General features: G+C 39.1%; 1 protein-coding gene across 1 annotated transcript in view; it reads right to left on the bottom strand.

Annotated features, from left to right (window-relative positions):
* Positions 1–1,958, bottom strand: part of LOC121526267 (rap1 GTPase-activating protein 2-like) — a 35,836-nt gene extending 33,878 nt beyond the window's left edge. The window contains exons 1-3 of the mRNA XM_041812774.1: positions 1,908–1,958; positions 1,445–1,666; positions 1,238–1,341 (exon numbers count right to left, since the gene is read on the bottom strand). Of these exons, the coding sequence (XP_041668708.1) occupies positions 1,238–1,341; positions 1,445–1,666; positions 1,908–1,958 (377 nt within the window). The remainder of the gene's footprint in view (positions 1–1,237; positions 1,342–1,444; positions 1,667–1,907) is intronic.
* Positions 1,959–16,185: the final 14,227 nt, after the last annotated feature.

The raw sequence follows: 16,185 nt of genomic DNA, 5'->3' as shown, positions 1-16,185 counted from the left end.
AAAAGTTTGCTACAGAAGGCACTGTTCTTCTTTTTGTACCATGGAAGAAAGTGGTAAGTCAGAAACTCAATATACTTTGCCAAGGTCATTTTCACACCTTCAGGGACCCTAAAGGGCCTACCAGCTCTCTCCTCATGAATCCGGCCCAAAACATGACTCTGCCCCCTCCTTGTTGACGTCACAGCCTTGTTGGGACATGGTGGCCATCCACCAACCATCCACTACTCCTCCATCTGGACCATCCAGGGTTGCACGGCACTCATCAGTCAACAAGACTGTTTGAAAATGAGTCTTCATGTATTTCTGGGCCCACTGCAACCATTTCTGCTTGTGAGCATTGGTTAGGGGTGGCTGAATAGTAGGTTTATACACGACTGCAAGCCTCTGGAGGATCCTAAACCTTGAGGTTGGTGGGACTCCAGAGGCACCAGCAGATTCAAATACCTGTTTGCTGCTTTGTAATGGCATTTTAGCAGCTGCTCTCTTAATCTGATGAATTTGTCTGGCAGAAACCTTCCTCATTATGCCTTTATCGGCAAGAACCCGTCTGTGCTCTGAATCAGCCACAAATTTCTTCACAGTATGATGATCATGCTTAATTTTTCATGAAATATCGAATGTTTTCATTCCTTGTCCATGGCGTTACACTATTTGACACTTTTCGGCAACAGAGATCCTTTTTCTTTCCCATATTGCTTGGAACCTGTGGCCTGCTTAATAATGTGGAACAGTGTGTTTTGAGGTTTTTATTTTTAAAAAAATAACAGTTATCATGAAGTTTGTTCAAAAACATTTGAATTATGCTCTATTGGCTGATGACTTGAGAAATACTCTGTCATTTGCGTAAATATTTTGGAAAATAAGAGAAAAATGTTTTGCTTAATAATGTGGAAAGCGGTGTAAGTAGGGATATATATAATTGCTATTTCACCTTGCATCATTGTATGCATCCAGTTATGTCATGAGCCTTCTTGTAAATATATTTGCCTATATGGGATGTGTTGCTGAAGGAAACCACTAAAGGGTACAGCAGCGTGAAAAGAACATATACAACTACATGACATGATGTGTGAGATGTAAACTACAAACATGGAAACACTTCAGGTTACTATAAAGTTCATTCAGAGATCAGATCTGATTCGATCTCAGGTGTGCTTTGGGTGAAAAAAGTTTTGAAGTTTTAAATCCACTGCATTAAGGCTGGATACTATTATGAACAGTGTATTTTCCTTTGTACCTGAGCATGATGCGTAGGAACTCCTGCCCTTCAGCCTCCTCGTGTTTTAACGACATGATGAGATTGCCTATGCTGCTGCCGGTGCAGTAAAAGTTCAAGTGTTCCTTCATGTTTAAGTGTGAAAAAAGAGGAGACAAAGAACGCAGGTCAAACACTGAAAACACTAATTTCACGACTGATCCGTTGATAATACACAGGCTTACAAACCTTGCCGAGGAAATGTTTGCGATAGGCGCGAGCTGTGCTGTTACACTCCAGGCGGTAGCCGTGTCCCTCACCGGGACTCATGCCTTCTCCTTCATCCTCCTCCCCGTAGAAACTGGATTCTGAGGAGGACGGGCTCACCGCTGGCGCCTCCACATCCTCAATCCAGTAACCTCCAAACTGTGGCAGGATTACCTGGGGATATGGGCCACCTTTCTCCAAAACCTTCAACACGAGGAGGGAGAAAAGCAGGCAAGAGGAGGTAATAATAGAGCACAATAACTGTGGGAAATGCACATTTGTCATGAATTAATCTTACATACACAAGCTTGTTAGGCATAGTAATAAATGTGTAAAATACTGCAAATGTGTTATCTTTTGTTGGAAATAGTTGAAGCTTGTGGTCACACCTCAGATTTTTGTAAATGTGTGTTAAGAGTGTATTCAGTGAGGAGCAATGACTCACATCTTCAATTCGTGGGTAGGGGATATAGTCATCCTGTAAAACAGAAGACATACACATGGTGTTAAAAAGACTATTTAAAGGCTGCTTTCACACCTGAAGGCTGTTCGTTCGGATTCAGATTATAAAATGATGCATTGTTGAATTTCTTTCCCTTGGATTTTGTGAACAAACTGCAATACTGCTTAGTGAGCCAAAGTACGCGCCAACGAAGAGGCGTCCTTACGCCTTTACATCACATCCTGCTTTTTTCTAACTGTGTAGATAAACCCATGCAAGATCAAATGACTCATCAATATTTGAGTGTTGGATGTTTGACATCGGTCAGAGATGCACACAAGTCATTTTTTTGCAAGTCCAAGTCAAGTCTCAAGTTTCCAATGGTTGTAATGAGCGTTCTACGATCTGCCTCTGATGTCCAGTCTGCTTAGACCACTGCATTGTTCTATCTGAGGAATTTAAATCCTGTACTGTATTATTACCATCAGTAGGGTGAGGTACTGTATTATCACCATCAGTAGGGTGAGGTACTGTATTATCACCGTCAGTAGGGTGAGGTATTGTATTATCACCATCAGTAGGGTGAGGTATTGTATTATCACCATCAGTAGGGTGGGGTATTGTCTGTGGCCGGCTCGCTGTGGTGTGTGCATGTACACTTACATATGAACAGGGCTTGACATTTACTTTTTCACACCAGCCAATGTGACTGAGTGGCTACTAGCCACTCAGTGTTTCACTAGCCACAGTTCTCTTGTTGGGTATGTATGTGCTACATATCATATGTACCTCTGCTATAAGATCCCTCATCATTATGATCAATATCAGCTCTCCTCTTAATAAAGCTCCTCTCTGTGTACATATGAAACACTACAGAGACACGAGTCAGACTTCACTGATAGAGACAGACACTGAGACACTGGAGATTAAATGTTCTTGTTATTTGTCGGATATATTTCTTTAATGGTAGTAATTTTATACTAACACAAAAACACTAACTGTTAATGAACTGTTTAATCTGAAATAAATAAAAACTCAATGATCATTTCTAATTCTCACACAGATCTTCAACAAAGTATAATGAGTATTTCTCCATTCTCCTAAAGAAACTTCTGTCATCATTTATGGTGTAGATGTTTTTACATGGGTAAAACCAAGCTAAATTTCACTTTATTAAGCTGAAATCTGCTGGACTCCTTAATTACTAATTTATCTGTTACAGCCTCTTATCCATCTGTCTCTGTTTCTCACTGTCTCCATGAACCGTATTTAAAGTTTTAATGTTCCTATCATCCTTTATGTCTGTTCATTATCAATAAGCAGCAATGCAGAGATTCCAACATTAATCTTTTCCCATAAACATATAATAAGGGAATATTGACCAAATCATATTTTAACATTATGCAAACCCATGGCTCACGCTGCCGACACAGAGACACACACACACAGCTGGTGCTCACACACACAAACAGCGCTGACGCTGATCCTCCGTGGTCAGAGGACCTTTAATGTAGGAGGAAAGAGTTTAGGTATTCTGAAACTTTTGCCCTCAACAGACTGAAGTCTGAAGTCTACAGTCTACAAACATTTTAGCGTGTGTTTCAGAGTAGGTGTGTGCGTGAGTGTCGAGGTTGTGTGTCATATGCAGCATCAGGGCCGTTTCTAGCCATTTTGGTGCCCTAGGCAAACTTACAATTTGGTGCCCCCCCCATGTGTAGTCAAAGATGCATATTTCTTAAAAAATGCAGAAATATTAATAGTAAGGTTTTTATTTATTCTGTAGCATGTGCTTTTAAGCTTTTCAAAGTAAAAAAAAAAACATCTGATTTGGGTTTTTTTTAGTTTGGCAACAAGAATGAAATTTCCATGTTGTGATCAGCAGGGTCAATCTGTTTATCAAAATCCCAAAATTTTTTTTTACATTCATCAGTAATCAGAGATAATGAACTTTTACCAAAGTTAAAGACTTAATGTTTTGAGAAAACATTAGGGGCATAGACCCCACAAGTCCCCCCCATGGCTCCACCTCTGGCTTATAAACTTTCCCACCACACAGGATTTACGCATCATATCAGCACAGTGTCAGAAACGTAGGGTTATAAACACATTAGGAAATAATTAATTACAGACATATTTCAAGAGCACCTGCAGCAGTTTTGAATGAGAATTATCCTGTTAGCTCTACTAAAAGAACAAAGTTAGAGAGCTGTGTTGGGGCTTCTACTGCTCTGATGCGCCTCATGACGCACAGGAAGAGACTGGCACAGAGATACTGAGCCATCATTCTGTTATTTGGGGGGAAATCCCTTCTATCCATAAAAATTGCCCTCTTTTCATAAATCGTTTAATTTATGGACAAGGAGAGAGACAGGAAGGGACATAAAGAGTAAAAATAAACTCTCTGTAGGAGCTGACTGAAGAAGCTTTTTGGCACTCGTGAACAATGATCAGGAAAATAATTCCACCTACGGCTTAAAAAACAAAGGATGTGTACATAAAGTCTGTAAACATGATCCTGGCATTACTCTTATTAATATGTGGGGATGTGAGAGTTTTCATTCATGCTTCATTCAGTAAGAAAACTTTGACTAGAACAGTGAAAAACCTTATTTGTCAAGGGCAGTGCTTAAGTGAATATAATATTATTAATTCTTAAACTGAATGTAGCGTCTGTCATTCCGTGTTTTACGTGGATGGTCAGACTTTAGGAGGAATTGGACGCCCATGTTGCGGGTACAGGTGGGAGGGAGAGATGACACACACCGCACAGGCAGGTGTTTACAGTCAGGAAGTCAGGGGGAATGGGCAGGTAGGGTGTTCGCTGTCCGACGCAGGACTCTATCTCTACATCCTGTCTGTTCAGCGCTGTGTGAACGAGGAAAAAGAAAACTTTTTTTCTCTAAATGTCTTGCTGGGCTCCCAGTGTGCATATGCCAGGGGCGAAAGAGAGAGAGACCGGCGAGGTGAGGCTAGACTGTTTCAAGAACGAAGGGCGCAGAGGTTAGAGGAGTGCAGGAGTTGATGATCTGTTACATCGGTAGACCTATTCAAAATGTTCAGGGCTCATGACGGCGCCCCCCTCACCGTAGCACCCTAGGCGAACACCTAGATCGCCTATGCTCAGAAACGGCCCTGTGCAGCATGAACGAAGATGAGGAAGAGAGGAGAGCTGTTGGTGCTGCTTAAAAGACGCACGAACCGTCAAATAGAAGGGGAGGAAAGGGGCAAAAAATAACAGGGGGACAAGAGATCATGATGGAATATTTAACACCGAAGATTGTGCATGAGTCCCAAATCACGAGTCCGTGTCAAGTCTCGAGTCGTTTACGCACAAGTCCAAGTCAAGTCTCAAGTCACTGATGTGTGCAACTTAAGTGCGACTCAACTCCAAGTCGCAGACTCGAGTGCCCATCTCTGACATCGGTCACAAAAATATGAAATACCTAACTTTCTCTCCCCATAATTCCTTTCTCTCTTCAGTTGTTCAATCAAAAACAAAAGCAAACGCCCAAAAATGATCTTTAAAGAGACAAGTCTGAAGAGCTAGTTTTGATGTTAGAATGAAATTATGAAAAAAGAGGTGCTCATGGGTATTCTGACAAGATGTGGCATTCGTTGTTACTGCGGCAAAGACAGACACAGGCAGCTAAAGATCGCCAGCTAATATAGTCACCCTTTGGACTGTAACACCTGTTGGCATTGTTGGCAGAGAAACTCTGAAAGCAGGATGTAAAATAAGAGAAGGGAAACCCTATTTGATTGCAAATGATTATTATTGTTTCATCATCAGTTCATTAGCAGTCATGTTACAACCGTTGCTGCTCATACAACTGTAGAGTGGTGAGTATAGCAGTTTTTTGTTCCATTTGCCCGGTTCATTGCTTTTTCAATTCGCACAAACTGCTTCACTTGAGTCAATGAGGCCTCCTTCTTAAGGACCTGTGTCCACAGCCACAGTTCTGTGCACTGGCAGCATGCATTTTCTGTACAAAAACCTATAAAGTCCTGTGTTTTGTCTCCTGTGCTCCATCTCCTGAGTGCGGAAAAAAAAAACAAGCACTCACAGCACTCTGAGTCCAAGAAGGGGTGGGACCCAGTAAATACTGCAGGATATAAACAGGTAAATGAAGTTAACACACTTATTTTTAGTCCCTGGAGTATACCAACTTCTTAATCCCCTCTATTGCTCATCATTCAGTGGTATGCTCCTGTGTTTGTTTTTTCCCTAAGATGGTGAAGGCATACTCTTAGTTTAGTTTAGTTTATTTCATTCACCTAAACATGAAGACTCAGTTGCACAACATAAAGTGAAAATTTACAAGTGAACAAAAGTTGGGTTAATGCTATTTCTGTATTAAAACCAAACAGTCAACAACAAAAAAATAAAATCAACAAAACAAAAAAACAGAAAACTGCTCTTTGCCTACAGCTGTGTGATTTCCAGCCGATTCAGACATGATTTTGCGTAGCACGACTCGTTTAGAATTCACAACTTTCAGCGTGAACATGCTTTGTCATGCAGGTGAACACAACGGCCGACTACAACCCGACTAGCTGCTCCCAACTGGTCAAACAGATTTCTAGCATGTTTAATATTTTGGTAGTATGAGTGAATACATGAAGAATCCTCAAATCTGGGGCATTATCTGGTGTACATTTAAATGTATAGATATGTTCAACTATTTATATGAACACCTGTATACACTACTGCAGTCCCAATATAGCAGTCTTTTCAAAGTACCCAATTTTTTTTTGCTCGTTATTGGCATGTTAAATTATTAATGGTATCATTACTATCTTTTAGATTTGTAATGTTACCTGGAAATTTACTCCCTCTTTTACTTCAGTATATGCACACAGAGTCTGTTTTTGTCTTATCTAATCTGGTCTTGGTCCTTCCACAAGTAAAGGTGCACACATGTAAATATATAAATAATCCTGTAAATGTTATTATTTTTGATATTTTTTGTAATTTTTTTAAAGTATTGTTGGTATATTGTGCATTACTGTTCCCTCTCCTGCTGAGCTGTTGTAATAACCAAATTGCCCACAGTAAAATGTTTATATTATCTTGTATGATCTTATTTCCTTTGTAAAATATCAAACAGCGTTTAAATCACCATGACAACAGCAAGAATGCCTTTTTGATACAATAAATGCAGTAAACAAGCTGGAAAGAGCAGTTGGCACGGAATATTTGTTATTATTCTGCTACTAGTTGTGTTTGCTGGTGATGCTGTTTGTGTGTGTGTGTGGGAGAGAGAGAGAGCAAATGGTTTGCCACTATTTGCAGCTTTTTAAAGCATAAAACCAAGACAGTAGCTTTTTTCTAACCTTCATATGTGAGACTTTATTGAAACCATTGAAACTCCTACAATATGAGCACTCAGGTTGTTCATGGTTTATGTACAGTGTGAGCACATAAACCATGCACAACGATCGTATGTCATTAACGATTCAGTCGCACAGTGTGACCCGCCAAATTCCTATGACTGTTGTAGAGCTGGCTGGAAATTGCAAAGTGTATACCCCACTTTATTCTACCTCTAACTGGTTGCTAGTCATGGTTGGCTTTGTTGTTTTATTGGGTAGGAAAATAAAAATATCAATACTCTGGGTATTCTAGCAACACGAAGGCCTCTCCTTGTTATAATTTCATTATCATCCTTACCACCTGAAGTCAAGCAGCAGGAGTTGGTGGTCAATGTGAAAATACAAAAGGTTTTCTTTAGGTGTACTAAATATAATCTGTAGCAAAGACTGTTTATCCCTTGCTGGATTGTAGGGCATGAACTTAGAGTGTTCCCGCTTTGTTGGTACCAATATACCACTGGTAGGGGCCTTTGATACCAGCTTTTTCAACATCAATGGGAGAAACTGATCTGACTTGTCTTTTTAAAGGTTAAGTTTCCAGGTCTATAGTTGCGGTAAATGCATTATTGTTTTTCATGTTTTCATGGCGATATTTCCTTGAATGAAAGAACATCTAATGTGCACAGCACTATTTGAAAATTTTAGAAGTACAACATAGAAAGAAGAAGTGGTCTAAAACTGAGATCATGGGTACTACCAGTGTAAATAACCATAGTAGAGGACACATGACCTTAAAGAATCTTGGCTTTGATCTGCTATAAGACAGATTTGGATTACTGAGTTCACCTTAGTCTGAATAACCGGGGTCAAGGGGGGGAACGACAGCTCATTTCAGAACTTCTCCAAACCATCCAGGTGTGAAAGCACTCTAAATGTTGGTGAACTTCACTGATTTTCAACATGATGACGAATGTAATCACAGCCACAAACAAAGGCAAAAGAAAGGCAACATGAGTTTTTGACCCTTAGGGAGTGTCAGGCAATGAAGCAACAGCCTGATATGCCGAGTCATCAGGGAAAATCAATGAGGACGAGTCACTCCTTAAAAATGTCAGAGCCACTTCGATTGAGTAGCCCCTGGAGTTCAAAGCTGTTACGAGTCGATCATTTATCAGTCTGGTGGCGTAGCTCCGCTCTCCTGTATGACCTCTAAACAACGCTGACTGCTACAGAGCTGAGAGCACATCGCTGCTACAAAACAGCAAGTCATTCATATTCTCCAACAGCGGGAGGTGGGATTCTGGCAGAGCAGCAGGGTTAATTGACAGTTGGAGTTTGTTCAAATTTAAATCAATTAGATCAGTTGACTATTGATTTGGTTCTTTAGAAGTCCTGTAAAAGTTCTCACAAGTGTTAAGAATGGGAAACAGGTGAAACAAGAACAAGTACGAGTCAAATCAGGATACATCACAGTGTTTCCTGCAGGGAATTCAACAGTTAAGGTGGCAGATGGCAGAAGGAGAGGAAGAATGAATTTAAAAAGCATTAACAGGTACTTTTACAGTAAATTAAAGTGTATTTGTATACTTAATTAAAGAGCATGTGCAGAAAAAACAGCATGTCTTTAGTTAAGTATGCTTATCCCAGGCAAATAAGTGATATTTTCGTGCTAATACAGATATTGGGCCCATTGGGCTCATGTTGTTGAGGCTGCCACCTTAACTATAAAACACTGAGGGAAACTCTGCATAAGGCTAGAGATATGTTTGCTGTGTCTGCATCTTGCTGCATTATGAGTGTAACTGTAAATATGTTTGCCTATAGTACATAATGCATGTTACTAGAGGAATCCACCAGAGGAAATGAGAGAGCTCAGGCCGTATACTGATGTGTGAGATGTAAACTATAAACATGGTGACACTCTAGGTTATTATAGTGTTAATTCTGAGATATGAACTGCCATGTTATTAACTTCAGTTATCAAAAGTAACTCCAGATCAGCTTAGACTGATGACCAATACCGTCAGCACTTTATTTTTCCTGGCACATCCTCTACATATGGACGTAACGCTCCTGGTGTATTGGTTTGATTAGTAGCTGTGTTAGCTGGTGACTTTCAGCCAATCACAGAAGCTGATGAAAACAGGAGTCCTTGCAAATGTCTTTTTTTGTTATAATGTCAAATATCCTCATCAGATACAGATATACAAGGCAAAGATACAAACACGGGCACTGACACACTTTACTGAAAGTCACCAGTTCACACAGTCACTTTTTAAACTATAACACCAATCTTTTTCCATGTTTTTAACAAAAAAACAAAACAAAATAAAACAGGACTTATCTGTTTCAACAGTGGTGGTGTACTAGTATTTGCATTAAGCCCAGTTCAGCTCAAAGATTTGCAACAGGATGGTTTTAGAGCGTCGCAGTTGCAGCAGACTGAACTGAGCTGCTGCAGCTCAAATCAAATCGTCTGTAGTAGTCGCCAGCAGTTCAGCTTGTTGAGTCACAGACAGCTGGTTTAAGAACGCTGCAAATAGATAGATGTAAAAAAATAGAAATATAAATCTTGTTCGGCAAAGGCGGCACAGGCCAATTTCATTAGATAGAGTGATGTCATTAATTTTGAAAATGATTACCTCATGTATCATCATAATAATCACTGTCATCACCGTTGTAGGGGGGCAGCAAAATTTCACAGCACACATTAACACAAAAATGCTTTTCTAGCTCAGACAAAGAAATCTACTGAGAACAATCAGTTTTCTGTGGACATATGTAGCTCCTTCAGCCTTGAATTTCTCATGGATTTTCTCAAACAGTGCAAACACAGCTGGAAAAAGGTCAGCCTTTTCTAAACTTTTATTTCCCTTTTTTCAAATGTAACTGTGCTTAATTAGATCTTCATGAGAAATTTAACATTGAATGAGTTAAATGTGCCCAAAGAAAACTTTTTGTGGATATCTTCCTTATAGCAAAACTTTTTTGTTAATATGTGTTGTGAAATTTTACTTTCATGCACCCAAATATAAGTTCTATCCAAAGTTATAATAGTTTGGTATTTTTCATTAGTTTTTATTTCTATTTTGTTTTCACTTCCTGTGTTCAATTTAAGTTTAATTTTGATTAGTCTTAACTGCTGGTTTGTTAGTTTACTTGAGTTGTTTTTATTGTTTTTTTCAAAAAATGCTTCAGTTTAGCTTAGTTTTTATTTGTTTAGTTTGTTTAGTTTTTTACAGATAGATGTCAGAGCTGAGGGCATAAAACTAACACTGTGTGAAATCTTAACCAATCAATTCAGGCGATTTTACTCTCCCCAGACTTGGGTGTAGGGGCCAGTCCGTATGGTTGTGTCAAAGACTAACACTAAGAATATTATTTTCTCTATTTCTATTCTATTTTAGTTAGTTTTGTAAGCACACTATATAGTCTTAGTTAGTTTTCAATTTTTGGTAAAGCTTAGTTAGTATCAGTATCAGTTAACTAAAAGGATTTTTAAATTGACGTTTTAGTTATCTAGTACGTTTTAGTTAACTATAATAACCTTGGTTCTATCTAAACTTTGTGCTTCTTTTTTTAAAGCATCTTTTTGTGAAAGGAAAGACAGCATTACAGATGGCAATACATTCTTAAAGCTAAGAACGTTTAAGTAGAAGCAGAGAACAACAGCTATAGATGTGCATTTTAGTGCTCTGCTCAGGCACCATTACAACATCCCATCCTGTGACTGCATAAGCCAGCCTAGGGCCTATCTCTGAAGTACTCAAGTCATGATTTTGCATGAATAACCACTGCACCCACTATTTACTAACAACTATGTGATGGTCTAACGACACTTTATTAATCATCAATGAGCTACAGGGCTCTAAAATGCACATATTTTTGCATTTTTTGTTATATTATTTCAAATCGTTTCTCAATCTTTTGCCTCTTTTCATCATTTTTTAAAGGTAGTTATTATTAACACTAGATGGAAAAATCTGTAAGCTGAACTACTCTCTGTTATAAGTATTAAAAGAGAGAAACCTAGAAATAAAAATCCAGGACTTCATGTTGCCTTGAACCTTGACCCCTAAATCAAAGTATGAAGCAAACCCTGACCCCAAAACTGAGGTATGAACCGAACTGTGACCTCTGTGAACCATTACCACCCTGTTTGACAGACATGCATGTCTCTGTGCAGTGACAATTACACAACTTTAAACTTTATTAAAACTTTCATCTGTTTTTGTCCCACTAACCCAGATGATGTGTAGCAGCCATGATGCATCAGTGTGGTTAACAGCAAGTATATCTGCAGCCTTATAAGGTCATTATGAAGAAGATCATGCAGAAAACAACAGACAACTTCACAACATAAACACATGAGTTGTGTGCTGATGTGTCTGGTGTCTTGTCACACCTTCCATTTTTTGGTATCTTCAGCTTTGGGAACCTTATTAATGTCCGTACGCAGCATGAGGGAGGAAAAGCACAAGGGTCAGACGAGGATATTCTGTCTCTGATTTATGCAACAGTCCGTGTTAGAACATGACAGTCTCAATTTAAGTCTACATTGTCTCTGTTAGCAGGTGATGACTAAATGAGTCATGCTCAATCACTTTCCCCCACAAACGCACACACACACACACACACACATTCTCACAGGTAACACAGACAGTTAATCATCCTCACTCTTTGAATCCAGTTCCCAGACATGCAAATTCATTTTCTCATTTGTCACAGCCTTTTGGAGGACGCAGCAGACACACGGACAAGATTTCTTCAATTTGCTGAGGTTTGGATGTGGAGAGCCAGGAGGAGATTGGCCAATTAGGGTTTAGGATCAGTGAAAAAAGTTTGTGTTTGCTCATGAATGCTCGTGTAAATTTCTGAACACAAAAACTTCATTATTTCTTCATCACACTAAGAACCAGACAGTACAAATACAAACTCATGGATCAACAGAAACGAGCACAGCTCTGATTCTAGACAGCAGGCAGTGGTGAGTCTCAAATTGATTGAGCAGCTGTTATAGTCAGAAGGGAGTCATCGTCAACATCATTAGGATGATCACAAAGACCCCCTCAAGAAGCTTCATTTACATTCAGAGACACAGGGAGGACAAAGGAGAGAGGAAGGAAGAAGTTATGGAGGGTTGTTAGAAGAGAAAGGAGAGACATTGCTGCAGGCCTGGTCATGGTACTTTTAGTCTCTAAGGCTCAATATCAAATCTGACTTTTACTCATAACTCTTCCTCAAACCCACATGACCTTAACTCTTAAGACAGAGTTACAATGAGTAGTAGAGAAATCTTTTCCTTATAAATGAGGTGACCCTCCAAGATCCTAAACAGGGTTTATATTGACAGACACAACTTTGCCCCAGGACATTTCTACTATGAGCCATTTTTAAAATGCTTGTCTGAAATAAAGGGGTCATAATGCATTGACACATTAAATCAGTGGTTCCCAACCTGGGGTCCAGGCATCCCTGGGAAGGTGCGCCAGAGACCTCAGGAGATGCGCGGGACCCCGTTTGTATATATTTTTGAAATATGAGAGAGTTGCCAGATGCTTTACAAAAATAAAATACATTTTTTGATGTTTTCAAATCGTATATTTTACCCATTTTTATGAAAATAGATGCATAAAATTAGTTAAATGCCAATTAAAAACATGGTTATTTGGTGAGATTTATGCTGAACTCAAAGTGACCTTTAAAAATCTGTTGAAAGTAAGGGTTAGGGTTAGAAAAAATCCTGCCTTCTCTACCTCTCTTTAGGGCAGTCTGTTGCGCATGCAGCTGCTGCCTGGTGTGCTCTCCTCGCTCTGAAGCGGGTCCTTCTGTTGTTAATTCATGTTACGTCACATTCCCGTGTTTGTGCTCCTTCATTTGCATTTGTGCCTAGGCTCACCTCATCCTTCCATGCTGGGGCCGCGAAGCGTGCCGCGCCGAAGCACAGAACGATTGCACTCACACTGGCCAAACATACCGGACTTTAGGATGAAACGGACCCAGGCAGATTTAAACCAATTTTTCCATTTCACATCATTTTCTGCCCATTTCTGCTTCTTTTTGACCAGATTGCCACTTTTATCTAAATTTTTCCCCTTTAAACCCATTCCTGCTACTTTTAAAATCCCATGTCACCTCCTTTTCTGCCAATCTTAGCCATTTTTAACCCCTTTAAAGTTGTTCTTAAGAAAAGGGATTTACATTTAAAGGCATCTATATTCTACAGCATAAATGAATAAAAAAATATGTTTTTTGCTTTGATAAGAGTGGGTGTTATTCATGTTATGCGAATCAAAGATTAACTTTACAATGGACCATGATTTTGCTGTTTCCATGGGCCCCCAGTTTGTCCAGGTCCCAGAAAGCTCTCTTCTTTTTCCCCCTTTATGGGAAGACTTGTCAGAACATGACTGTACTTGAACTTGCATGGCTGAGTTTGACAGGTACAGTGGGGATCCCTGGTCCCTGGCACCTTTGGCTGAAAAGCTTTAGAACCCCTGAACAAATATAATCCTTCCCATGATCATTACAGCCGCTAGTACTAATCTTAGAAGTCTACTGTTGCACATGGTTATTCCTGCTTGTACCATACATACTTCTACTATTATTACTGGCAGTGCTGCTACAACAGTGCATAACTATCTTATTCATTGTTGCTCTTTATGTTTGTCTCGCTTTCTCTCTATCTATATCTCACATTTCTTTACAACTCCATCACAGCTTTGGCAGATGACAGATCAATATGGGTTTTCTTCCCCTTTAAAGGATTTTTTTCTTGATTCTGTATAATTGCTAATATTGCTCATTGCTGCGTTCATTGTGATTAATGTCCGGTCTTTGTAAATAATATAACAAAGATAACTGTCTAGAACTGCTCTCTTTGTACAGTGTCTTTATTTGACATTTGTTGTGAATTAGAGCTATACAGGAGAAGATTGACTGAAGAAAAGAAAGAAAAAGAGAATAACAAGGTGATCTTTATCAGCATCATTCATGATAAAGGGAGGCTTTGTCTCTGTTGTTCTCATTGTCAGAAAGCTCTTAGACCAACATTAGGATTGAGTTCTCATCACTACCAACCTTGTCTCTACTATAACCTTATTTGTTCTAACAAAATTAAATCAATAGATTAAAAAACAATGACTTCTTAGAGTTTCAGCAGCAGAACAGTGTATGTATAATTGAATCAAGTTAAAAATCATTGTTCATCAGTTCACTGTAAGAAGACTCTAATAGAAAAGTGATGCCATGAAATGTGAGCCCTCTGACCCTCATCGTAAACATTACCAATGGCTACATCTAAGGTTGCCAAATTCACACAAATTAAGTTTAATGTGAGCTATGAGCCATATTTTCCTCCTTAAAGAACATGCAGGTATAAAACCTCCTTGCTTCAGCCACTAATCCCTGCTTTCTCTGTGACTTCTGTCCCACCTCAGACCTTCTCTTCAACGGCCCTCTTATACGTTCTCTCTGGTCCTCAAAGACCTCAAAGCCATGCGCCTTAAGAGGTCGTTACAGTCTGGAGGTTTTCATTTCTATTGTTCTGTTCTGTGTCCCAAACATTTCGATAATCTAATCTCAGACTGAACGTCACAGACAGACCTACTCTGAGTGTCTTATGTGCAGCTGTCAAAGGTTAGAGTGTATGCAATTATTGTTTGTCAGTGGTGTAAACTTAATTATTCAAAGTCTGGCTTTAGAGAGACTTTGAATGAACATGGAGAAGGAAAGAGGAACAAGGATGACTCACAAAGAACCGAGTGTCCTGATTTTAAAAAATTAGTATTGGTCTATGGCACTCAAGGCCCGGGGGCCAAGTCGGGCCTGTGGTACAGATATACCCGGCCCTCAAGATCATAAAGTGTTTCTGTTATAACTGGCCCATCGGTTTGAGGTCGTCTGCTATCCTGTATAGAAATGTAAACTTAGCCTTAATAATTTAAAATATTCCTAAGTTACAAAAGTTGAAAAAGTAAGGAGTAAAACTTATTAAATAAGAAGTTGGGAATGTGAGAAAGAAATTAATTTGTATTTTCATTTCATATTTTCAATTTTAAATCTCACAACTATGACAGACTTATGATTTTGACCCTTTCTTTCATATTTTGACCTTTTCTTTTTTTTTTTTTAAACATTTATTTCTGGCACCTTTTCATGCCTTTATTTGATAGAGGAAGGACAGTGGATAGACTTGGAAACAGGGAATAGAGTAGGGAGTGACATGGGGCGAAGGGCCACAGGCTGGATTTGAACCCCGGCCGCCCGCACACATGGGTAGCGCCTTAAACCACTCGACCACCTGCGCTCCGACAGCTTAAATTTTAAGTCACATTTTGACCTTTAACTCACAAATAAAACTTTACATTTCAAATAGTTGCCTTTGAAGACATTATTTTGACATTTAATTTCGTGTTTTGACCTTAGAATTAATTATCTCAGATATTGAGCCTTAAGACTTTTCATTTGGATTAGAGTCATTTATTATCCGTGCTAAGTTTTTTTTTTTTTTTTTTCATAATTTATTAGTGGTGAAAATGAGGTTGACAGTTTCTGGTGAAATATTGACCCTGTCAGGCTTTAGAATCCCGCCCCTGCTGTGATTGAGTTTGACACCCCGATTTATGTTCAAAATGGTGATCCACAAGGGTCCATACTGGGTCCTATCTTGTTTTTTTTTTTATTCATATCTACAATTTATGAAGAAACACAAATGCAAGGTTTCCCTTTATGCTGATGATACAGTTATATATATGTCTGTCGTCTTTAGACAGTACATCCAATACGGTCAAATACAAGCAGAATAGTATGTTGTCCAGAGAAATCTCTGAGTATTAAGCCTCAGACTTTATGCCAACATCCTTGTTGACAATTTTGGACATAGTCTATCCTGTTACCTTGGGATTTGCCTCAGGTTTGGGTTTTTGCACTGGAACAATGTCTTTCTTTTTAAGACGATATGAGTGGC

Source organism: Cheilinus undulatus, linkage group 2, assembly GCF_018320785.1.
Source record: "Cheilinus undulatus linkage group 2, ASM1832078v1, whole genome shotgun sequence".
Lineage (NCBI taxonomy): Eukaryota > Metazoa > Chordata > Actinopteri > Labriformes > Labridae > Cheilinus > Cheilinus undulatus.
This window is presented reverse-complemented; position numbering and strand designations above follow the sequence as displayed.